The 25,901-nt window shown below is 47.7% G+C and overlaps 1 protein-coding gene across 9 annotated transcripts in view; it reads right to left on the bottom strand.

The window, feature by feature from the left end:
• The window catches only part of RPH3A (rabphilin 3A), a 228,003-nt gene that overhangs the window by 1,850 nt on the left and 200,252 nt on the right, over positions 1-25,901 (bottom strand). For all 9 annotated transcript variants that reach the window (XM_033098347.1, XM_033098346.1, XM_033098345.1 and 6 more), the window contains 11 exons: positions 24,802-24,876; positions 23,121-23,183; positions 21,763-21,984; positions 19,540-19,619; positions 15,950-16,024; positions 14,392-14,501; positions 9,936-10,062; positions 6,490-6,546; positions 5,582-5,736; positions 2,345-2,426; positions 573-669 (listed from right to left, as the gene is read on the bottom strand). In XM_033098347.1, the coding sequence (XP_032954238.1) occupies positions 573-669; positions 2,345-2,426; positions 5,582-5,736; positions 6,490-6,546; positions 9,936-10,062; positions 14,392-14,501; positions 15,950-16,024; positions 19,540-19,619; positions 21,763-21,984; positions 23,121-23,183; positions 24,802-24,876 (1,143 nt within the window). The remainder of the gene's footprint in view (positions 1-572; positions 670-2,344; positions 2,427-5,581; positions 5,737-6,489; positions 6,547-9,935; positions 10,063-14,391; positions 14,502-15,949; positions 16,025-19,539; positions 19,620-21,762; positions 21,985-23,120; positions 23,184-24,801; positions 24,877-25,901) is intronic.

Raw genomic sequence — 25,901 nt, 5'->3', positions numbered from 1 at the left:
TCCACTTTTGGAGACTTTCTACAAATCACCACTCACGCCCGGAAACGTATCTCCCACAACTGTTGGGAAGGCATCACCTGTTTCCAAAGAGTGAGTTTCCTCACGCTGCTCAGTCCTGCCTCCACACCTTTGCTCAAGCAGTGTCCCTTGCCTGGAGTTTCCTCCCTGTTCCGTCTTTAATGACTGTTCTCCCTCATTATTTGGGAGGCGGGGGGAACTAGGAAAATTAGAACCTTCACCCTGGACTTGCAAATAGGTTTAGGAGACTTCCTTGCACCCTATTTTCTGCAGAGCCACGGACCCCACTCTCCTGTGATTTAAACATTCCCCTGGAGGCGATCTGTTCAGCAGATAACCAGTCATGACCCATTCTTCCCAGCTTTTTAAGCCCTTTCGTCTAAAGGCATTCCCTAATTGGATCCAAATCAGGACTGTGGGTCCCGACTTCACATTTGGACGATGAGGTTGCCAAGAGAAACGAGGGGCACTCACCCTCCTGCAGCCCTGGGGAAGGGTCCCCTCTCCGGGGAGGACAGAGGATGGGGTTTTCTCCGGGAGCTGGGAGCACTCACCGATGTAATCGTTGGACTTGCCAATGTCATAGTCCCAGACTGAGATGTCCAGTGACTTCTTCGCCAAGTCACTATGTTTGATGTCATAGAAGAACTCCTGGATACGAGAGAGCAGGACATGTGAGTGGGAGGGTCCCAGAGCCTTTGGCATTAGAGCTAAGAGGCTAAATCCTAGGGATTCATGGGTCAAAGGGAGGCCCTAGAACTGTGCATTCTGGGAGCAAGGGGGCCTTTCCACGCTGAGCCTCTTCCCCAGGTCCAACAATTCCCTTTCAACAAATATTCTGTGTTACAAAGTCCCTCAAGCCCTGACATTCTCTTTTCAATGTCACTCTGTTTGCAATTGGAAAGGCTAGTGGGGTTTTTCTTTTTTTCCTTTTTTTTAATGGAAGTTTATTAGGGTAACAATGGTTAGTAAAATGACGTAAGTTTCAGGTACACAATTCTGTAATACATCATCTATATATCACATTGTGTGCTCACCACTCAGAGTCAGTTCTCCTTCCATCACCATATATTTGATCCCATTTACCCTCATCTACCACCCGCCTCCCCGGTTTTTCTAAGAGAGCCGGTCCTGGTCACATTTCCTGGAAGGCAGATAGCCATGAACTCAATCCTTCCATTCTGGCAGCTTCTAAAGTACGGTTTTCCCTGTTTCCATCATTTAGAGATTAAAGGCGGATGAGGGGACTGAAACTGACACGAGGGAGAAGTGCTTATGTTTCCAGACCATCTGATTTAAAAAATAACTTTTCTGCCTAATTTTAAAATTCATCCATTGTTAAACAAGGAAACCAACCAACAAACAAACCCAAAACGTGGGTAATCTAACTACCCAAGAATAACCACTGTCAACATGCCCCAGGTGTAACCATACAGATGTGTTTTTAAAAACTAGTACGAATATTAATTCAAACATTATAATAAAATATTTCAGTATCATACTATGTGAAATGTAATATGCATATATCATATTGTGGCTTTCTTTTTCCATTGTGTAACACCTGGTAAAAACCAACTTAGGGCGCTGGAGAATATTTTTCTGCATCACCATTTTAATGGCTTCATTTAATGGCTGTGTGGCTCTACCATAACCTAATGCCCCACAGTTGAGTATTTAGGTTGTTTGCAATTTTTCACGACCATTAATGATATGATAAAAGGCTCCCTTGCAGCTAAACCATTGTGTACATCCACGATGGTTTATTTAGGATAAAGTTCGAGAAGCGTTTCTTTGAGTTTGTAAAATTTTGACATAGTGAACAGTGGGTGAGTCAAGAGTCTACTGCAATAGTCCAGGCGTGAAATGCCAGGGTCTGAGCCAAGGCAGTAACAGTGAGAGCACAGAGGAAGGAGTACTTTCAGTGGGTATCTAGACAGTGGCGTTAGCAAGACTTGATGCATTGGATGGATGTGGGAGAGAAGTACAGAGAGAGGACAGCACCAACTGGATACATGGTACTGGGCATTGCTGTCCCTATTTATTTCCTCGAATTTCAGTATTATAGACTATTAGCATTGGGGAAGATTGGAGGTAATTTAATTCAATCTCTCTTCAAACTCAGCTTCTGCCCTATGACATTTCTAATCTATAGATTTTTGTGTTAGGCTTGATTCCCTCTAGTGACAAGGAACTCACTACCTCTCCTATAGATAACTCAAGCTGATCTATGAAAGAGAGCTTTTTCAACAACATTCTGGTAGGGACTTTGTTTCTCTCTCATATACAGGAAACGTCTCAAAGCATGCCCAAAATGGGGCCGCCTTACCTCATTAAATTCGGGATTCAAGGTTTTCTTCTTAATTTGAGTCTTGTGTTTGGCCTTCTTTCCCATGTCTGGTTTCAGCCAGCTGAGAGGAGACATGAGAGGCTGTTATGAATGAAGTTTAAGGAATAAGAAACAGCCTCTTGATGACCCTAGAAGCTCCTTCCAGTGTTAGGAGAATTTGATGAACAAGTAACTGATGAACAAATCAGAAAGTGAATCCACATGAATGATGACCGATGCGCATTAGAGTCTCTACCTGAGGCCGGGCACTGCCCTAAGCACCTTAGGTGGACTTACTCCTCAGCAAACACTAGATGGTAGAACTGAAACGACCCATTTTACATACAAGGAAACTGAGGGTCCAGCAAAGTTGAGAAATGTGCCTCAGGTCACACAGCGGGGACTGAACTCAGCTATTGCCTCTGGAGTCCGTGCTCTTAGCCACTACTTCCTCCCAATGGATCAATTTGAGAGCCTGCACGGTGGTACCTGGCATATTACCATCTATCACACCTAGATTGCCAACTTCTAGGGAGATGCCATGTGTATAGACAAAAAGGATAAGCTGCAAATCTGATTACTGTCACTCCTCTGCTCAAAACTATCTAGTGGCCTCCCTTTGTCCTCAGGGTAAAGTTCAGCATCTTTGGTGTGGCCTTCAGAGCCTGAGGGGTTGGGTCCCTGCTCTAGTCCAGCCACGCTCTTCACTCCACTTCCTACACACTCTTCTTTCTACCCCAGGGCCTTTGCACAGACTGTTTCCTCTGCCTAGAAGGCTCTTTCCTGGTGTAGGCACAATGCCTGGCACATAGTAGGTGCTCAATCAGTATTTTCTGGGTGAATAAATGCAATGGGCTAAAAGCTCATAAGAGTTTGGCATTTCGGGTCTGATTCAAGCTGTCACTAACTATGCAAATTTGAAACCAAGTGTAACTACAACATGCCTCAGTTTCCCAATCAGAGAGGGCAAACATGTCTTACGCAATCACAAAACTATTTTTGAGCATAATTTTCAAGAAGAGACACAAATGGGGGAATTAAAAGATACCAAGTGCGAAGCAAAAAAAAAAAAAGGGCAATTCTGATTTTAGAAATCTTTATTTGCTCTTAAACTGATTCACGGTTTCCCGTTTCCTTTACCACAAAGCCACAAAGGCAGCTGTTTCATCAGTGACCACAGCAACTCTACTTCTTCTGAAGCGACTGGGTGGATCGGAGAAGGGATGCTGGGAGAATTATTTCAGAAAACCAATTTGCATGAGGCTGGGATTTAAGGACGTGCAGGACAGCAGCTCATTTTCTCTATAGGAGCAAGTGAGAAAATAAAACCAAATGCCTCCTAGAAATCAAATTCATCCCTGGCACGTGTGTTCTTTTGTTAACTAAATCCTCAGAGGAAATCGAAGTAAAGCCCACACTGGCCTGATTTTTAGCCAAAAACTTAAGGATAGTGTTCTGTTCAGTTACCAGAGGCAGTAGGATCAGGGCAAGTGTCTCCCAGGCTGAGAGAACAGTAATTAAATACTTTTTGCCACGAGTAAGAATAGTGATTTCAATTATCTATAACCAGTGACAGGCTTTTATTGAGCACTTACTATACTATATACCAGAACCCACAAACATGCACCTCTTAGATCTCCAACAGCAGGGGGCGAAATTGACTGACAAGCTGCTGGGCTGTGATTCACCACTATGTTCTCACGTGGCCATGCTTCCCACGGCTGCTCTCAGCCAATGCCTGAGCGGGCAGGGACACGATGCAGCCCTGGTTCTGAGAGATGCAGGTTTCCTTTGATGGGCGACTTTGAAATTTCCTTAGAACTGCTCTGCAGTCCAAGCCTCTCCCTGCCCGCTCATCCTCCCCTCCCCCACCCCCTCCTCCACAGGGAGCAGACTTGTACCAAGGCCTGTTGCCTCTGCAGTCCTCCAGCTCCCTGTCAATATTCCTTCACAGGTATTTTCCCCAACAAATTTCTTGCACATTTCCCCCTGTCTTGGTTTCTGCTTCGTGGAAGACAGGACCCAATGCACACTTATTCTTCCAATTTTATAGATGACATTGAGGCCTAGAGATGTTAAGGCACGAGCCCAAGGTCACACAGCTAGAGAAAACTGAAGACTATTGGCTCTGGGATTCAAACCTGGGCAGTATGGATCCAAAGCCCAGGCTCTCAACCATATCTATGGAAACACACATTTTCTTGCTACAAGCTAAGGCAGAATTCTAGTGAGAGTAGCTAAATATTTCTGTACCAGTCACAATTCTAATTGTTGTATATATGATTTCTCATTTGGCCTTATGATCACTCTTGGAAATAGGCTCAGAGAGGTTAAATAACTTGCTTATAGTCACACAGCTAGCCCCTGGTAGAAGTGGGAGTTGAACCCCCATCTGATTCAATGGCAACCATGAGAATATGCCTGGTGGACCTCCAACTACAGGAAGCGTACTGACCAAGGCCCCAACTACTGTGCTTGGAAATGCACACCATGTTTGTGCCAAGGCCATGCTCCCAGCTGATGACCAAATGTGGTGGGGACACTAGAGCAGGCCTACTTCTAGGTGACATAGAGCTTGTCTGATGGCCAATTTTGACCTAAGGACTCCGTGATGGCCTTGAACTTGCATCTAGAATGTTTCCACTCACCACTCCCTCCTTCTTCCCCTAACAGCTCTCCGTGTCCCCCAGTTCTCCCCACCTTCCCTCCCAGGCATTTCCCCTAAGGAAGTCCTCATCTGTTTAATCCCATTGTGGCATCTCCTCAGAGGACCCCAACTAACACAGACGATAAAGTCTCCCCTATTCCCCACGAGTGAGATTACTGGAATACGGCCCAAAGTCTAACATCTTTTCTTTGAGCATTTCCAGGCTGAATCTGAGAAAAGCCAGATTGTTTCTCTGGTGGTGGGCTCTGGACAGCTGGAGAGGTGTGTTGCTGGTTCTGGGGGGCTACAAATGGGGTTACTATGGCCTTGCCAGCCACCCCTCTCTGACAGGAGGGGACAGAGCCACAAAACTTCTCATATGGGCAAGTAACATGCCAGTTTAATTGCCTGAGACTCCAGCCTCACACACTAGCCAGTTCTGGTCATCTGTCTCACTGTGTGACCTTGGGCAGGTTCGTTTCCCTCTCTGGGCCTCAATGTATAATGATCTTAGGGAAGCTCTCTGGTTCCCCTTTCTCAAAGATATAGGATCCTTAGGGCCCATTCACGGTCTCAAGGCGTCGACTCACAGTTTGACGAATGGATCCGAGTAGCCATTGGCATCCATGGCGGCCAGGTGCACGCAGCGTATGATGCCCACGATGAGGCCACCCTGCTGGGTGCTATACATGAGGGACACCAGGATCTTGCCTCGTTCCTCTATGTCACCAATACGTTCCACCTGCTGCAGTAGGAGAAGAGGGCATGTGAGCCTAGGAAGGGAGGCGGGGCAGGCAGTGTGGATGGGCTCCTTAAGGAAGAGCCTACAGAAAGCAAGAGGAGCTCAGCCAGTGCTCGTGCAATCAGCACCACGGACAGCAGAACCCCCCCACCCCCCACCCCCCACCCCCGACTCCAGGGAGGGACAAATGGTAACAGCCAAGGGGACCAGTCCAAGGCCCCTGGGGGCCAGTGGTTTTACTCTTAGACACGACTGAGCCCTGACTCTGATCACAGGCTGAGCTTGACCCTGGTCCCAGCCCAGTGCCTAACTCTGAGCTCAGGCTTCCCTGGTCCACCCAGCCTTCTCACGAGTGTAGTCCCTGGGGGCGTACAGAGACTTGGGCTGAGGGCATGGACGTGTAGCCCAACCCCCAGCCTCGGCTAGACACGCAGTTCAAAGAGCCCCCCGTATGTCTCCGCGGAGGGAGGGTGGCATTGTTCTAGGCCTGCAGAATCGCCAGCAGAGCTTCTGCCAACCAGGCCGAGGAAGTCAAGGGTGTCCTGGGTGCGAGAGGATGGGGCTTCGCCCACCTCGGGCTCCGGGTGTAAAGAGCATCCCCCTGCTCTCATGTCCTAACGCCTTGGGCAAGGGTGGCTCTCATGGAACCAACAGGCAGGTGGTTCTGGGAGAAAGAGTAGGGATGGGGACAGGGAGGGAGAGAAAAGGCAGATGCCAGGCCCCGACTGGTGGCTTCAAGACCCACTCTGTGCTCACCTCCTCCTCATAAAGGGCCATGCCTCGGGCGGACCCGGTGGTCCCAGCACGCTTCATCTTAGAAGGAAACAGAAAGGAAAGAGAGTATTATTTGTCGGGCTCATCTCCCTACACAGGAAGGACCAGAAGCCCCTCACCCCTCCATCAGCATCCAGAGCCACAGGGCAGGTTCTCCAAGCTTCTGTGGCCCTCTAGCTTTCCCCCTTTCACCTAAAATTTATATAGTGCTAACCATTTGACAGACTACGTTAATGCACACAGCCTACCACACAGGTTGTATTACTATCCCCATTTTACAGATGAAGACACTGAGGGTCAGAGTGGTTAAGCCACTTGCCCAACATCACACAAAAAATAAGTGGCAGAGCACCCCATACATAAAATAATAGAATTTGATTTTCTGTGGCTGGAGTGGCACAGGGGTCTTGGGGTTTGACCACCAGGTACTTCTTCCCCAGTGACTCCTAAGGTCCTTTTGTGGGGGTGTAAGGCTCTGGGGAACACAGTGTAAAAACCGCTGGTTAAATATTAGGTTGGTGCAAAAATAACTGCAGTTTAAAAGGTTAAAAAACATTGCAAAAACCGCAATTACTTTTGCACCCACCTAATACAATTCCCCATTTTAGACATGAGGGAAACTGAGGTCAAGAGGGGCGGGAACAGCGCTTATGCAGGCCCTGTCCTTGGTGAGGCAATTGGTGCTGGGAGGGCTCAAGGTGAAGAGCAAAGGATGACGATTAGTAGAGCCCTGTGGCCCCCTGCAGGCCTCTGCCTGTCCTGCCACCTCCGTGCCTCTGGGGCTGGCTGCATCCATCACAGGAACATGGGCGGGCCTCGGAGCTGATGACCCAGGCGGAGGCCTGGCCACTGTCCTGACCACGGGACTCACTGAGTGAGGGAAAGAAGAGGAAGCCTAAAGAACCCGCTGTGAACAGGAAAAGACCGAGAGGCAACGCTCCACAACTAGGGTTGTCTTCAATGATTTATTTGGAGCCTGGCATTGATGTCAATTCTTCTTTGCAATTTTCCTTTCTGTGTCGTATTCCTTCACCTGTGCTATACAAATACGGCATGGCACATGGATATGCCATCCTCGGGCCGGCCATCTGGTGGGAGGACGCTGCAGGATTCCCCCTCCTGCCCGCCACGGCTTCCCCGTGGGGAGCTGGCTCTCTGCCCAGGGGCAGCAGGCGTGCTGGTGGTTACAGGAGAGCTGGCTCTGCCCGGCACCTGAGAGCACGGCCACTGACTCGCGGTGTCACCTTGGCAACGAGCTTCCTCCTCTGGGCCCAAGTGGCCCATATTTAAAAAAAACAAAAAGGGCGAGTTGGATTATCTCTAACAATACACGTTGCTGGGTCCCATCCTACAAGGTGTGATCAAACAATACGGTGAATTTTTAAATAAAAAAATTTATTACAGTAAAAGACACATTGCCATTAATCCCCCTCAAAATACTCCCCCTCGTTTCAAACACACTTGTCCCATGGTTCTTGCCACTTTCGGAAGCAGTTCTGGAAGTCCTCTATTGTCAGTGTCTTTAGTTGCGCTGTTGTGGCTGCCTTGATGTCCTGAATCATTTTGACTTTGGGGAAGAGCCAGAAGTCACATGGTGCCAGATCCGGTGAATAAGGTGGCTGAGGACACACTGTCATGTTTTTATTTGACAGAAATTGCTGTACCAGAACCGATATGTGACACGGAGTGCTGTCCTGACGAAGGATGATTTACGGCACATTTTAAAACACACCTTCTCTCAACAGTAGCTCACACCTGACTGACTGCACCAAACAAGCTGAAACTTGTCACACACTGTGACTAAGGTTTGACGCGCTGCATCCCATATTGAAGATCCCTGCCTTTCCACTGGGTGGCACTTGGCAGCAGCACTCACTGTATTTTGTGATCACAATGGAATGGCTCTGTGTCACACATCACTTCTGGTACGGCAATTCCTGTCAAATAAAAACATTACGGTGTGTTTACCTTATTCACCAGATCTGGCACTGTGCAACTTCTGGCTCTTCCCCAACGTTAAAATGACCATGAAAAGTAAACGTTTTGAATCAATTCAGGACATGGAGGCAGCCATGACAGCGCAACTAAAGACACTCACGGAAGAGGACTTCCAGAACTGCTTCAGAAAGTGGCAAGAACGATGGGACAAGTGTGTTTAAAGTGAGGGGGAATGTTTTGAGGGGGATTAATAGCACTGTGTCTTTTACTGTAATAAATTATTTTAGAATTTAAACATTCACACACACACAAAAATAAACATTCACTGTGCTGTTTGATCACACCTTCTACGTCACTAAGTCAGAATCTCCAGGGAGAGAGCTCCACAAATCTCGATTTGTAAAGCTCTGGTTTTAAAAACTCTAATTGATTCTAAGGTGTAGCCCGACTGGAGAACCTCAGGTTGGTTCTTGTTCTTTCTCAAAAGAAAAGTATTACTCGAAGAATCACAGTTCTAATGCTTTATAAGGTCTCTCACATGAACCCTTAAGAGACCCTATGAGATTGGTACTCTGTCAGCCTATTTTACAGATGAGAAAAGAAGGCCCAGAGAGGGTGAGTAATTTGGCCCATGTTATTCGACACGTGGCAGAGTCAGGATTCAAACCCAGGGACTCTGGCTCCAGAGCGGCTGCTCTTCAGCACTGCTATCCTGCCTCCTGCTTATCCGTGTGGTGCTTTATGATTCTCTGACTGACAGGTGGGTAAGGCAATATTATTCCTATGACAACAACAGTTAAGAATTTATGAGTGCTGGGTCGGCCAGATGGCTCAGTTGGTTAGAGCGCAAGCTGTTAAGCACAGGGTTGCTGGTTCAATTCCCGCATGGGACGGTGGGCTGCGTCCCCTGCAACTAAAGATTAAAAACAGCAGCTGGACTTGGAGCTGAGCTGCGCCCTCCACAACTAAATTGAAGGACAACGATTTGACTTGGAGCTGATGGGCCCTGGAGAAACACACTGTTCCCCAACATTGCCCAATTTTTAAAAAAAATTATGAGTGCTTATTATGTCCTAGGTTCTGTTCTGATTATGGCTTTCAGAAACCCTCCCACAAGGCAGGTACTGTTATAATGCCCATTTACAGACAAGAAAAACAGAGGCTCAAAATAGCTCAGACCCTTGGCCAAGGCCAGGGAGCAGGGAAATGGCAGAGCTGGGTGTTGCACCCAGGCAGGCCACACTGCCACACCACGCTGCCCTTCTCAGTCTTGCCGAAGTGGACTCTGCCATTCATAGAAGTGATATTACCACAGGGTTGGTAAAAGGCTGGCTGTTCTAACCTGAAATCTTCACTCTCCTCTCAACAGCTGCCATAGCCCCTCTACTGTGTGGCACCCTGCAGATCTGTCACCCCCTCTGCAGGTACAGAGGAAGGCAGTACCCTCCAAACGTTTCTCCCCCATCGAACCCTCAAGAAAAGGCACTCACCGGGATCACCCGCTCTAGGCAGATATTGAAGTTCTTCCTCTGGCTGGGCTTCAGTTTCTTGAGTGAGAATCTGGTCTCACCGATAAACTCGTTATGGCCAAATTTGTCCTCGTCACAGACAGAGATCCTGAGATCCACAAAAGGGGTGGGGGAGAGAAAAAAGAGCATATATTGAGCTGCTATTGTGTACCAAGAGCTGTGATGGATGCCAGGAAGGAATGTGTAATGTGCACAGGAACATTTCAATTTCCTATTTGTTGGAAACTAGGTCAGGTGTCTTTTATTTCTTCTTTATTGTAGTATAACTTATAAGCAGTATGTGGACAAATCTTGAAATTATAGCTTGTTGAATTTTTGCCTGTGCATACACCACGTAACCACCACCCAGATCAAGATACAGACCGTTCCAGCCCCAGACGACCCTCGTGATCACTCCTTCAAAGATAACCACTATCTGTCTTCTGGCCCCATGATTCATTGTCCTGTTTTTGACCTTCATATACATGGAATCTGATGGCTTCTTTTGCTCAACGTTATGTCTGTGAGATTCATCCACGTGCATAATTTGTCCTTTGTATTGCTGTATAGTATTCCATTGTGTAGACATACCCTAATAATTCTGTGACTGATGGGCACATGGTTCTGAGCTATTTCTAGTTTTGAGCTACTATGCGTAAAGCTGCCATGGAAGAGACTTGCCATGTCTTTTCATACACACGTGTACATAATTGACCCTTGAACAACGCAGGGGTTGGGAGGTGCTGACCCACTGCAGAGTCGAAAACCCACGTACAACTTTTGACACCCCAACAATGGAACCACTAATAGCCTACTGTTGACCGGGAGTCCGACCGAGAATATACGCAGTCGATTAACACGTATTGTGTATGTGATACGTATTATAACACTGTGTTCTTACAGCACAGTAAGCTGTAGAAAAGACAATTATAAGGAAGAGAAACTATATTTACAGTATTTATTGAAAAAGAATCAGCATAGGAGTGGACTTGTGGAGTTCAAAGCCAGGTTGTTCAAAGGTCAACTATATCTCGATTGGGTGTCTTCCTAGGAGTGGAATTGCTGTGTCGAGGACTACACATAAGCTCGGCTTCAGGGAAAACTTCTAAGCACAAATTGTTTCCACCAATTACCCTCCCAACCAGCAGTAATGCAGGTTCTGATTGTTCTTCATTGTCTCCAACTTTTATTTGCTCAGTCTTTAACCATAGCCTATCTCCCTGTAGTTTTCATTTACACTTCCCTGATTGTTAATGAAGTTGAGCCTCCTTTTTATACACTTTATGGCCATTTGAGCATCATCTTTTGCAAAGTTGGGCTAGGAACTTAGCTGACCTCTCCTTACTTAGTTTTTCCTGCCCCCCGAACATCTGAGTTTCCCACTTGAGAGAGGAGACGAAGGCCCAGAGAGGTTGAATTATTTTTCCCTAATAAAAGGCAGAATGAAGATTTGAATCCAGGTCTCCCTCACCCTAAAACACTATATTGTCTTCTGCATGGCACTGAGTAGCAGAGAGGCACAGAAAGAGTAGGTAGGTCAGGAGAAAGTTCCCTCAGGAGGCCAAAAAGACCAGTCAAAGGGTGGTAATTCATCCTGTCGTATACTAAAGCCAAGAAAGGACTTGTTCTCCCAAAGCATGGGAGGCCGTCTGGGGCACAGGCAGGGACTGATGGCAGGCGTGTCACTCCTTGGCCATCAGCATTTGTCGAACAATGTTCAAAGTTCTGGAGAGCCAGAAGGCCCTCACAACTGAGCCCCACACTCTACACGGCTGGACAATGAACTTGCCTCCACGGTGGGGTGCAATCAACACCATCCTTCTGCAGGGCAACGTGTGTCCCAAGATTTAAGCATCATCAGCACTTTTGCCCCAGTAATGCCACTTCTAGGAATTTTTCTCAGACATACGAAGGTCAGTGCGAAAAGTATTTAACTACAAAGATGTTTATCAGAGTATTGTTTCTAATTGTGGAAAAGCAGAAATAACGTCAATTTTCTATAGGGGGGACTTCTTAAGAAAAATCTGAAATAACTATAAAAACATAACAGCGTACATGGAAAATAATGTTGGAATTAGTAATGAGGGAAATGCAAAAACCATAATGCAACATGGCTACACACCCACCGGAATGGTCCAGACGAGGATTTGGAGAAACCGGAACTCTCACATAGTGCTGGTAGGAGTGGAAGTTGGTACGATCTCTATGGAAAACTGGCAGTTTGTACTAAAGCTGTACACACACATCCACTGTGACTCAGCCCTTATACTCGGAGGTATGTATGCCACAGAAATGTGTGCACCTGGGCACCAGTTAACAGCTACTAGAATGTTCCTAGCAGCCCTATTCTAATAGCCCCTGAGTGAAAACCAATCAAATGCCCATTCCAGTAGAACGGATAAACAAAACTGTGGTCTATCCACACAATGGAATACTAAGTAGTGATGAAAATGATCTATACGACGCACGACAACATGGATGAATATCACACATATAATATTAAGTGAAAGAAGACCGACACAAATGTATGATTTCATTTCTATAAAATGCAAAACCAGACTACATTGATTTGTCCTGTTAGAAGTCAGGATAGTGAATCCCCTGGGGGCAGGGTCCTCACTGGAGTGGGGGCACCCGGGGGGCCTTCTGTGGTCTGGGAATGTTCTGTTCTCTGATCCCAGGGTGTTCGCTTTGTGACAATTCATCAACCGGAAACCCTTTTTATGTGTGCACTTTTCTAAATGTATGCTACACTGCAATAAAAACGTTTACTTACAACAGTATTGTAAAAAAGAAAGACAAAAAAAAAAGAACAACAACAAAAAAGAACAACAACAACAAAAAGAACAGGGGCGGCTGGATGGCTCAGTTGGTTAGAGCACGAGCTCTCAACAACAAGGTTGCAGGTTCAATTCCCACATGGGACGGTGGGCTGCGCCCCCTGCAACTAAAGATTGAAAATGGCAACTGGACTTGTTGCTGAGCTGCGCCCTCCACAACTTGATTGAAGTCCAACGACTTGGAGCTCATGGGCCCTCGAGAAACACAATATTCCCCCAATAAAATTTAGAAAAAAAAAAAAAAGAAAAAATGTCTCTGAGCAAGGTACTTAAAAAAATAAAAGAATAAAGTAAAAAAGGAAACAAAAGAAAAACAAGACAAAACATTCAAAAAATAGTATTGTAGCTGGTGGGAATGTAGTTGGAAACAGCCAATTTGGAAAGCAATTTGCATACTTTGTAACATTAAAAAAACACACAAAACCTACATATCCTATGATCCAGCAAATATTCCTTCTTTGTTTCTATCCTCAGGAAAAACTCCTATGAACAGGAGGAAGCAAGAAGGAGGCTCGTTGCAACTTTGTAACAGAGAAAAGCTGGCAACAACCTAAATATCTATCCACAGGGAATTGGCTAGAGAAACTGGTAAATATTCCCAGAAAATTTTAAAACATGCCAAACAATACCACATATTGTTTATAGATACATAATTATGTAGCTGAAGTAGAAGGCTCGCTGGGAATGATAGCCCTACAATTCAGGGTGGTGTTTAGCCCTGGGGAGGGGAGGATAAGAAGGAGAGGGAGGATGAAGTTTACAATTAGGAGCTTACACTTGCATCTGGAAGCTCCTAGTGGAAACTTTACTCTTCGAAAATAAAAATAACAAAAAAACGCTGCAGCACACACAGCGAAGTAGTAAGAGTTTTTTAAAACACTGAGTACTGGGTTCATGGATGTTTGTTTTATTATATTCTATACTTCTCTGTTTATCTCTAATATTTAATCATGAAACATTAAAAAATCTGTGATCAATCTATTCTGCGGAGTACTCAGAAGCAGTTAAAAATTAGGTAGTTCTAAATGCCTTCTCAGGGCTGTAACTCCAAGCTATGCTGCTAGGAAAAAAGGCAAATACCAGATATATACAGCGTGACACTTTCTGTGTTGCAAACCATAGTCCGCGTATGCATACACGCACGGGAGGAGGAAGCAGAGCAGACTCACGCTGTGCGAGGGACTAACATTAAAAGGGTTTTGCCTTCTATAATTTTTTTACAAGAAAAATGTATTCGTGTATTGCTTATATAATGAACAATGCAGTTTAAGACAACATTGTAGAAGAATATAAAAATGGCATCAACATATTGTTAAGTAAGGCTGATTAATAGGATGGTTCATCTTTATAAACACTCAATTTTATATAAAAAATTTTTGCTTGCACGCGCATACACACACACACACACACACACACACACAGAGGTCCAGACAGCAAGATGTTAAGAGTTTCACTTATCTGTACACACAGAAGTTTCTACCAGAAATGTGTATTGTTTTTGTAGCAGCAAAAAAAGAAACACTACGCAGAGATGCTTTAAAGAGTGTCTCCCTGTGCCCAGCTTCAGGGCCCCTCTCTGCCCAACTGCCAGCAGGTACCTGAGGGTTTTCCTCTGCATATCCTCATCTGTGATGCCATGATAGACGAGTGTCTCATTCCAGATGGGGTTCCGAGTGTTTCGCAGGGTTTTTGTCCGAAGCTTGTTGGACTAGAACCCAGAGAGACAGACAGACAGACAGATACCTGCCTCAGTGGGGAGCCGGCTCTGTAGCCCCATCCTTTGGGCTGATTTGGGGTGGGGGACTGACACTCCCCTTAGGAGTGTCCAGGGGCTCAGTTGCTCCCAAATGCATAACTCAGGGAGTGCGGGGGAGGGTCTGTCCTCTAGGCTGACGGCTACAGCCATCACCAATGCTGGACACTGGGCCACCCTCCCTCCATGCACTGGGCTCCCTCTTTGGACTTTCCATTAAGATTAGAAAAGTAGAGACAGCTTTCTTTGAGGAAAAAAATCATTTATGTTTATAGGTCAGAGAGGCAGAAAGGAGAGTCACCCCACTCCTCGGCAGTAACAGAACAATTCGTGGGGATATCGGGAGGGTTCCATCTGTTTTCCCAAAGAGCATCCCCGATGCCTGAAATTCCTTAGAGGCAACAGAATTTTTCATTTTACTCTATGAGGTCACCAGAAGAGGTGGCCTGGTGGCAAATCTGATGCACACTAACATGTAAATGACTCACTGGATTCTTTGGCAAAGTGCATTTGGATTTAGGAGTAAAGGAGAGAGTCTCAAGGAGAAGAAAATGTGACTGGGGAGTTAGGAGTAGCTAACCACTTTTCAGTGTGGCCAAGGCCAAGGCAGGGGCTGTTTCTCCTAGATCCAAAGAATATGAGAGAGAGAGAGAGAGAGAGAGAGAGAGAGAGAGAGAGAGAGAGATATTCCCCTTTTGTCTTATGGGGCATTTGATACTCATAGAGATTTTTAACAAGCATTTCCCCAAGATCATGGAACCGAGGGCACACAGTCACCCTTGTATTTCGGACATCCGTGTCACATGAACAGAACAAAGCAAAAAATAAACCCCAAGAAGGCACACTTTCCAGCCATGTGCTCTGAGTGGGTCAATCTAAAGAGGAGAACCCATCCCACCTTCCCTCCCTAGAGCAAAGTAATGATCGCAGGTGAGCTGGAAAGGGAGAGACAGTGGGTGCGATGGGGGTGCCTTTTCTCTCAGGGGGAGAACATGATCTCAAGGGCTTGGCCCTGAAATCTACAGGCAGTACGCGTCACTATTGCGAGATGAGGAGTGTTTGGTTGGGGCATAAAATGGGAGGGGCAGGGGGACCAGGGCCAGCGCGGGGGAGCCACTGAAGGTATCTGAGCAGGCCAAGGGCATACTCGGGGCATCTGATTCTTTCCTGGCCCTTGGCAGGTCCCCGATCCCAGGTTTCTGGGGGGGAGACATGGACAGGGCCCCTGTCCCTTGAGGGAGAATGATCCGTGGCCACCCCTCGCCCTTTGCAAGGACTTTGCCACTCAGGGAGGAGGGGGACTTGGGGGCAGATAGGGCTATTTTAGGCTCTGAGCTGGGAACCTTGCGTGCCTGCCAAGGCCTATGTGCCCGGCTTGCGGAGAGGCCCAGGCCATATGGTACCTTGCTGGCTCCCGGCAGGAGGTGCAGCTTAACGTAGGGATCGGCCAAGCCATTGGAGTCCATGGGCTTCAGTCCCTGTAAGACAAAAGGCAATGGTGGGAGGGCTTTGGGAGGCCCAGGCGCTCAGCTGTCACAGGCATTGGGCACAGCCCCTGGCATCTGTCCCAACCATCGGTTACCATGTGTGCTTCCTCTTCCAAAACAAGATAGAAGGAAAACACAGTATCGTGGGAAGAGCTCTGGAATCAGGCAGACAGGGTTTAAAGCCTGGTCAGATCACTTCCTGGCTGTGTGACCTTAGGCAAGTTTCTTAACTTCTCTGAGCCTCATTTTCCTCATTTGTCAAATGGGAAGAGAACAGTGCCTGCTTCCGGGAATGGTGAGACTTACGTGCGATTTCACCTGTAAAGCGCTTGACACAGTGCCTGGCACATAGTAAGTGTTCCATCCAGGCTGGATTGTCCCTCTTAGGAGGTGAGGAGATGTCCCAGAATAGGAAGGGTGGGAGAAAAGGAGAGGCTAGGGAAAGGAGGTGTGAGTTCTGGCTCCGGCCCCTGCTCTCCCTTCTGAGACCTCAGTTTCTCTATCCCTGTGATGGGGATCACAGTCTCTGCCTGGGCCCCCTCACAGGGCTGGGGTGAAGCTCACCTGAGACAAGGGGAGAAAGGAATCTGGCATAGACATTAATCGGGCTTGTTAATATGAGCAACTTCAAACTTCCTGGGGCTTGGACACCCTCTGTCCTTCCTTTGTGCCCAGGCTGGGACAGGTGTCCCACCTCTGGGCTCCCACCGTCCCGTCACAGCACCAATCCCCCAATCCCAGGTTTTGTGCCTTCATCTATTCAGTGGGGCTGATCACAGCCTCTGCTTCATGGGGTTCTTAGAGGATTAAATGCGATTTCACCTGTGATGGTTGCGCTCTGGGCCTGGCACGAGTATGTGTGAACAATTTTTACTACTACTAGCTGGGGAGAGGATGCCACAAAATAGGGTACAAGGGGGAAAGCTGGCAGCGTTCTCTAAGGGGTAAGATCACAGGCTTTTGAGCAGGACTACAAGCGTTCGAATCCCAGCTCTATCACTTCCTGGCTGTGCGACCTGGGTAAGTCACTTAACCTCTCTGTGCCTCGGTTTCCCCGTCTGTAAAATCAGAATGATGATAGACTCTTCCTCATAGGTTGTTGTGAAGATGAAATGGGACAAAATCTGTAGAAAGCCCCAGGGGGTGTATAATACTCAAGAGATGCTATAGTGATGGTTTCTTTCCATTTCCCAGTGAGAGTCCATGAGGGTACGGCCTTGTTCTCTCCGGTATCCCCAGTGTTTAGGGCACTGCCTGGTACAGAGCAGATATTTAAAAAACATTTCTGGAATGACTGTTTGGATCGCGAGGTGACAAACTGGCAGACATTCTGTTTTTAAATTTTGAATTTAAATGTCTTTGAGTGGGGCCTACTCACTCCAGTTTACCAAAGTTTCTACCACACCCTCACATCTCAGACACTTTTCTCATTTCCATTACCAGCCCAGCCCGTGAGCATTTGAGTTTTCTGTATCCCTGTCTCGAGGGGGCTGGAATGGGGTGGCTTTCCCCCATTTCTGGAGCCGGAGGAGAAGACTGTGAATGAACGGTTACGGACCTAGAGCTACCGTGTTTCCCTGAAAATAAGACCCAGCCAATCAGCTCTAATGTGTCTTTTGGAGCAAATATTAATATAAGACCCGGTTATATTATATTATATTATATTACATTATTGTTTTATGTTATGTTGTGTTATATAAGACCTGGTCTTATGTTATATTATACTATATAGTAAAATATACTTATAGTAAAATAAGACCGGGTCTTATATTAATTTTTGCTCCAAAAGATGCATTAGAGGGCCGGCCCGGTGGCTCAGGCGGTTAGAGCTCCATGCTCCTAACTCCGAAGGCTGCCGGTTCGATTCCCACATGGGCCAGTGGGCTCTCAACCACAAAGTTGCCAGTTCGATTCCTCAACTCCCACAAGGGATGGTGGGCAGCGCCCCCTGCAACTAAAATTGAACACGGAACCTTGAGCTGAGCTGCCACTGAGCTCCTGGATGGCTCAGTTGGTTGGAGCGCGTCCTCTCAACCAACCACAAGGTTGCCGGATCGACTCCCGCAAGGGATGGTGGGCTGCGCCCCCTGAAACTAGCAACAGCAACTGGACCTGGAGCTGAGCTGCGCCCTCCACAACTAAGACTGAAAAGACTGAAAGGACAACTTGAAGCTGAGTGGCACCCTCCACAACTAAAATTGAAAGAAAAACTTGACTTGGAAAAAAGTCCTAGAAGTACACACTGTTCCCCAATAAAGTCCTGTTCCCCTTCCCCAATAAAATCTTTAAAAAAAAAAAAAAAAAGATGCATTAGACCTGACTGCCCGCCTAGGTCTTATTTTCGGGGAAACATGGTAGAGACTATAACATCCGGACTCAAATACAGTTCTATCCCTTACCAGCTGTGTGACCTCAGGCTTTAACTTTCTGAGCCTCAGTTTTCCCATCTGTACGAAGGGGCTAATTATGGCCCCTACCTCAGAGGTTCCTATGGAGACGAAACAAGATAATGTATGTACTTGCCTGCTTTGTTCGGGGGGAGGGGCTGAATGTGCCTCAGTGACTGACAGATACTAGGTGCTCAATAAATGCTTGCTGAAGAAGTGACCTGGCTGCGTCGATCAAAGAGTTGTATTAGGCATTTCATGCCTCATTTATCATCCAAGCTGGGACACTTGATGAGGAGGGACGTTACTTATTACAGCAAGGCAACAGGCACAGATGGGACTGTCCTGGGCCAACTGGAACGTGGCCACCTTACATTTAATACTCAATACTCATCCCTATGGAAGATTATCCCGTTTACAAATGTTCACACTGAGGCCCACAGAGGTTAAGTAACTTCCCCCAAATCACATAGCCAGGAAACAGCGGAGCTGGTATTTGAACCCAGGAAGTCTGGTTCCTGAGCTTTGTTTGGGGTGAGAGGAAATCCTAGTCCGTTACTTTCTGGGATTTGCACTGATATCACCATCCAGCTTTCCTTGGGGTCTGGAATGCAGTTGGCTTACTCCCCCGGAGCCTGCAGCGTGGGGAAGTTTTTCCGTCCTGGTTTGCCTTCCCCCCTGAAGCCCACGTTAGTATCCTTGTATCTGCAACAAAGGGCCGACTCAGGCTGCTGCTACAGCTTGACAGCCACATCAGCCAAAGGAGCTATTCCACGGCCACGTCAGCTGTCAAATCAGGCTGTCATTGCCTCCCAGGTGGCACCTCTGCGGTCTCCTCCAGAGATGCTGTGGACAGGCCCAGCAGATCTCAGCTCTGCCCTTGAAGCCTGGCTCCTGGGAGGCGGCTGAAGATAAGTGAAACTCCTCTGGGGCTGTCCCCGGAGGGGGTCCTCCCCCACAGATATGGGCTGTGGCTAATTCTTGCCTTTTCCTCACCACTGTCACTGTCACAGATAGACAAGGCAATGACAGAGACAGGCTTGGTAAAGCACGCCCTCCCGAGTTCCTGAGAAATGCCCCCACAGCCTGAGTGGTGCCCAGCTTGGCCCCCTTACCCACCTTCGCTTTTATGATGGTGCAGTGCAGGGAGCTGTTGTCCTGGTCGTAAAGAAGGCTGAACTCCAGGGCACCCAGGGTGGCTGGAGGGGGAAGAGGCAGGAACCAAGACAACATTCATTCAGTCATTCAACAAACATTTCCTGAGCACTTACTATGTGCCCCGTAGACGGGGCGAGGCACTGAGCCTACAGAGGAGAGGAAGACTCCCTGCTCTGGACACTCCATGCTGGTAGGCCCTCTGCACGGGTGACTGGGTAATTATTTGTGCAAGGCCTAGTTAACGACGCCCTGAACTGCTGGACAGAGAACCCCAAAAGGGCAAGAGCTGTGCCTGTCTTGTTCACGGCTGTGTCCCCACTGGGCACGGTGCAGGGCACACAGTCAGTACTCACTTACTTGCTGAAGGAGTGAGTCTTAGCATTTGGTATTGCCACTGCCTGGAATGCTCTCCCTCTAGAACCTCCCATGGCTGGTGCCTTCACAGGATCCATGTCTCAGCTTGAATGTCACCTTCTCAGAGAAGCCCTCCCTGATCACTCCATCTAAAGCAGCTACTCTCACAGTCATTCACCCTATTTTAATTACTTCATGGAGCCCTGTTGCTATTTGAAGTGAACTCATTGGTATGTTTCTCTCTACTAGACTGGTTGTTCCGTCAGATCTTTTTCTGTCGTGGTATCCCCAGCACCTAGAACAGTCTGGGCCACCTAGTGGGTGCTCAATAAATATTTGTCAAATATCGAGGAATGAGTGAGGAGTACAGAGTTGAATACAGAGATAGGCTTGTTATAAATCGCTGGGGACAGACACAGGCTGGGAGGGGTCATCTATGCTTGGCAGTCCAGTGAAGGGACACGTAAGGCAGATGGAATAGCAGTGGCCGCTGTTCCAGGCGGAAGGACCAGGAAGTGGAAAGGCAGAGAGGTAGGAGAGACATGGCATATTTCCAGAATAGAAGTAGCCCGTGGCTGGCAAGGTTGGGGGGTGGACTCCCCAACTCCTTTCCCCTGAGATTGCAGAACCCTGACCTATGACCCAGAGGAGAGCCTGGGGCCAGAGGGGATAGCTGATATTTCACCCAGGTCTGGCCTCTGCGATAGCTGTGTGATTGCCCCTCCACTTACTGGTCGTGTGAACTTGGACAAGCCAGTGAATCTCTCGGGGCCTCCGTCTCTCTGTCTGTGAAACGGGAGCAGTAAAAGCCACTATTCCGAGGCTCCTTGGGACGATTATATGAGTGCATGCACGTAACACACTTAGAAAAGTTCGTGGCACAAAATAAGTACTCAACAAATGTGTGTATCACCTTCCCTCTGATGTGAATATCACATCATCATAATTCCTCACGTGTGTTTAGCACATTATATAATAATGGTTTCCAGTTTTAGGAAGCACTTTGCCAGGATGTGCCTCAGTTTACCCTCCCCTCCGCCCTGTGTGGGAGGCAGTATTTGCTCCCCATTTTACAATGAGGTGACCTGATGGGCCAGAGCCATGCCACTCATGACAGCCCTCGGTCCATTTCATCTGAGCAGGGTGTCTTTCCACCGGACCTGGAACTCTTGGAACGTCCCCCCAGTCCTGCAACAGGTGTCCAGTCCAGACGTTTGTCCATCCATGCCTCCCTCCAGCTGACACAGGCCAACCCCAGCTCTCCCCTGCTGCTCCAGCCACACTCAGAAGTGCCACTGAAGTGTGTGTGTGTGTCCCTAGGACTCGGGGTCTGAGTGCGAGAGGCACAGGACAGGTACTTCATAAATCCCTGAATGGATGGATGCAAGAGGAACCATCCAGACATTTTAAAATCATGGTTAAAAAATTACTTTTAGAAAGACACTCATTAAAGAGTTTGGGAAACGATTAAAATACATATATATAATGTATACCTAGAATTGCTAGGTCATGCAATAATTCTGTTTGACTTGTTGAGGAACCGCCCAACCGGACAACGTGAATATAGTTGAACTGTACTCTTTAAAGTGATTCAAATGGTAACTTAGATGATCTATAGATCATGATGACATATGTATGTATCAGAAAGCTAATGTCATTTTGTGAATTTAGTAACACAAGTTTGTATTTTTATAACTTGGCTAACGCATTTACTATGTTCAGTATGTTGAGGGCGGGAGGGGTACCCAGGGCTGCCGCCGGAGCCCTCCCTGCTCCCCGGGGACAACCCTGAAGGGAATCCCCAGATGCCCTCTGCTAAGGGCCACCTACTTGCTTCATCCGAGTCGTAGCTGTTGGCTTCCTCCTCGTCCTCCTCCGGGGGTGGGGGCTGACGGGCAGGGGCCACGGCAGGCTGGGGGGCAGCAGCAGACGCTTGGGAATAGGGGCCCGATGGGTAGCCCGCTCGGTCCTCCCTGGTTCCAGCTCCCCCCGTTCTCTCTTCCCGGGGTGGGGCAGTGGCCCCTGTATAGCCAGGATCGCTGGGAGCCACCTCTGCAGGGGAGAGGGTGGCAAGGAGGCAGCTGAGTCCCTCTGTCATAACCGCGGCAGCAACAACGGCTGCAGCGTTACCACAAGTTATGAGCACCTACTGTATACCCAGTGCCCAGCAAGTCCTGTACCAGATGCACCCACAGCCCTAGCAGCATAGAATTATCACCTCCAGTGGACAAGGCGGCGGCAACATGCCCTTCCCTGGTTTTCACAATGTTGCCTTTGTCAAAGCCACCGAGGGAAGCCTGTGAAAATGCAGGTTCCCAGGCCCCACCCAGGATTAGTAGGCCATGCAGTGGGGCCTTGGAATCGATGATTTATAGCAAGTCTCACGAGCTGATTCAGATGCAGGCGAAACAGACATCACGGGGGTTACTGATCAGCAGTGTGGGCTCTGGGTTGGAGTCTCTGCTGTGTGACCTAAGGCACATTACTTAACGTCTCTTAGCCTCAATTTCCTCATCTGTAAAATGGGAATTATAATACTTGAAGGTGCTCAAATAGCAGTGGTCATTATTTTTAAAATTACATAATATACGTACAGCACTTAAAACCGTGCCTGGTGCATTAGAAAGTAATGAGTAAGTTGTAGCTATGGCGATTGATGGTGACGCATATATATCATCTGTAATAATCACCGTCACTTAGCATGGTCTTAATACATAACAGGCCACATGTCAAGGTTTTATATGTATTGATTTGTTTAATCCACCCAACAATATTGTGAGGTAGGTCCTTGTATTATTCCCATTTTACAGATAAAGAAACTGAGGCTCAGGGAAGTTAAGTGACTTACCTCAGGTCACACAGCTGGGAAGAAAAATCACACGTTTTTTTACAGATGGTATAAGAACAAAAAAGGACATATGGAGTCACACAGTCAAAAAGGACATATGGGCAGCAGAGATTTGAATCCAAGACGAGTATGCTTTTAACGACTATGTGTTGTCATTCTCATTGATCTAATCTTAGTATGGACTATCTAGATTTTGGAATAAGGGGGGCCCTTAGAGCCAGCTCATCAGATAGGTCTCAGGATGCAGACGGGTCCCAGGTCTGGCTGCCCCCTGCGCTGTCACAGGGAAGTGGGAGAGAGGTGGCCACTTGGGCAGGAACAGGAAGAAGCGAGCACTCGCCTGGTCTCTGGTCCGGAAAGCGTCCTGCTGGCCCAGGACTGGGTCTGCTGCCTCCTGGGGGCCCTGAGTGGGAAAAAGAAAAAGCGATGGAGCAGAGAAGGTGACTTCATTTGGGTGTCTGCCGCTTGTCCCCTCATTGCCCAGGTGTGCACACAGGCCCAAGGGCAGCCGGTGATAGCAGATATTTGGAGCAGCAGAAACGGTCCCACAGGGGATTCTGGGGTCAGGAAGGCCTGGGTTCAAGCCCCAGTGCTTCCTTCCTGAGCCTCAACTTCCTCCTCTGTGAAATGGGATGGTGATGCCTGCTCTCCATGTTTGTATCACCACATGCCTGGCCGTTAGGAACGAAGCCTGAAGTGCTTGTAGGCTGAAGGGCGAGGTTATGCTGTGAGTCCACCATGGCTATGGGTCATTACCAAACAATCCAGGGGGTTCTTTACAACGACATTTCCCAACGCGTGGGGTACAGGGGAGAACCACAGGGATGGGGCATAAAGCATCGTTCAGTGACACAGTGAGAAAGTCATTCTGGTTTCCACCATCAGTCGATCCTGATTTCATCGTGGAGAAAGTCTCACTTAGGGGCCCCTGTGTCTTGAACACCCCTCTGACCTTTGTGAATTTCCCTGTTGAACAAAAGAGAAGAGGCCTCGGGCTCCGGGCAGGCCAGATCCCTGAGAATGTCATTGCACTGTTTTATTTTCATTATGCAATGGGTCGACTTGTGTTCCTCCAAAGGGGGTTCAAGTCCAAACACTCCAGTGCCTGGGAATGTGACCTGACGTGGAAAGAGGGTCTTTGCAGATGATCAAATTCAAAGGAGGCCAGTAGGGTGGCCCTACGCCAATATAACCGTGTCCTTATGACAAGGAGAAATGTGGACCCAGAGACAGACATGCACAGAAGGAAGACGATGTGAAGACACAGGGAGAAAGCCATCAACGAGCCAAGGAATGCCTGAGGCCACCAGAAGCTACGAGAGAGTTCTAGAAGATTCTCTCTCACAGCCCTCAGAAGAAACCTGTCAGACTTTTGGCCTCCAGTTTGTGGTTCTTTTCCATTCTCTTTAGAGTATGGAATACTGGTTTCCCATTTATACCATTATTATAGATTTCTTTTACAGTAACAATATTGAAACTGTACCAAGTAGGTATTATTTCTTTTGTCTCTCACAAGCCATATTTGTTTAGATGGTCGCATGTTACCGATCTCTTCGCTCACCATTTCTTCCTGAATCTCACACTACGTTTCTGGGAACATTTGCCATTTTATTAAAGTCTGATGTTCTTAAATTTTCCTCGAGAGAATCTGTGACAGCAAGTTCTCTTAGTTATGTTTGCAAAGTGAGTCAATCTCAAGACAGATACCAAGAAAATAAGACAGTAGGTAGTAGGTTCATGTGGCAAAAATTGTGACAGTGGAGTGGCAATGCCTGAAGGTGAAAAACACTGAGGAGTGAAGTGCTGTCACTTCTTGCACTTAGGTGCATAAGACGCTCCCTCCCAACCCGCCTGGCTTTGCAGCTCTGAGGATTACTCATTCTGAGGGTCGTAGAAGAGCTTAGGATTTGGGGGTGACTGCGGATTTGCAGAAAGCCACGGGCTGTGCCAGCAAGGATGGGAGGAATTGGGGTCACCTCTGAGTGATGGACGGTCCGGGTGGGCGAGTGGGGAGCTGGTACCTGGCTGCGCAGGCTGAGGAGGCACTGACGTGGGGGCAGGTCTGGAGGCCTGGATTGAGTTGGCCCGTCTCAAACCTGCCGGAGAAAGGAAAGGAAACAGCCCGTCATGTACACGTGCACACGCACACACGGCGGGAAGAAGCTGGGACCAGTCAGCCGGCACAAGGCAATGCCTTCGGGATTTGAACGCAGCCGCCTCCCCCCCATACAACACTGTCAGCTCTTTCAGGCCCCCTTCTCCTCCCTCAGTGCATTCTCTGCTTCCAATACTCAGACCCCCTGGGCAAGTCACAGCAGCAGCATGGGGTGTTGAAAAGCACAGGTTCTGTGATGTTGCTTCCAGCTGTGCAACCTTGCACAAACGACCTCTCCTTTCTGGGCCTGAGTCTCCTCATCTGTTAAATGGGGATAATAGTACCTACCTCACGGCATGTGGTGGAGATACAATGATACAATACATGCAAAGTGCTCAAAACAGTGCCTGGCATGTAGCAGACACTCAACATCTGGCAGAGGTTGATATTATTTTATTACTATTGAAAGAATCTGGTCTCTATCTTCACATGGACCTAGCTTTGCATTTGAGTGTTCTCTTTTATAAGCTGTGTGACTCTGGGTTGCTCACTCAACCTCTCTGAACCACAGATGCCTCATGGAGGCAATAACTCTACCTACCTGATAATCATGAGTTAACATTTATTTAATGCTTCCCATGTGCCAGGGACTTTACATATAAGAATTTAATCTCTACACCCCATGAGGTGGACACTATTATCTCTACTTTATAAATGGGGAAACTGAGGCACGGAGGAGTAGAGGCACTCATCCAATGTCTGTTGCTGGTGTGTGGTAGAGCCGGGTTTGACTCAGGCATTTGGTCTCCAAAGTCTGCTTGAGACCATTAGGTGCTAAGCCACGAACCCACTACCCAGAAAAAGAAGGCCAGACATCAACCAGGACCTAATATTCAGCCCATCGAACTGAGACCCAGTCTGATGACCTTTCTATGAAAGAAATGAAGCGGTTCCAAGTTCGCACACAGGGGTAGGAAACACAGCTCTCCCCAAGCCAGCATATTTCTCTCAAAGTCCAGGAATCAG

Source organism: Rhinolophus ferrumequinum, chromosome 25 (assembly GCF_004115265.2).
Source record: "Rhinolophus ferrumequinum isolate MPI-CBG mRhiFer1 chromosome 25, mRhiFer1_v1.p, whole genome shotgun sequence".
Classification (NCBI taxonomy): Eukaryota; Metazoa; Chordata; class Mammalia; order Chiroptera; family Rhinolophidae; genus Rhinolophus; species Rhinolophus ferrumequinum.
The sequence above is the reverse complement of the archived record's forward strand: the minus strand, read 5'-3'. Positions and strand labels throughout refer to the sequence as shown.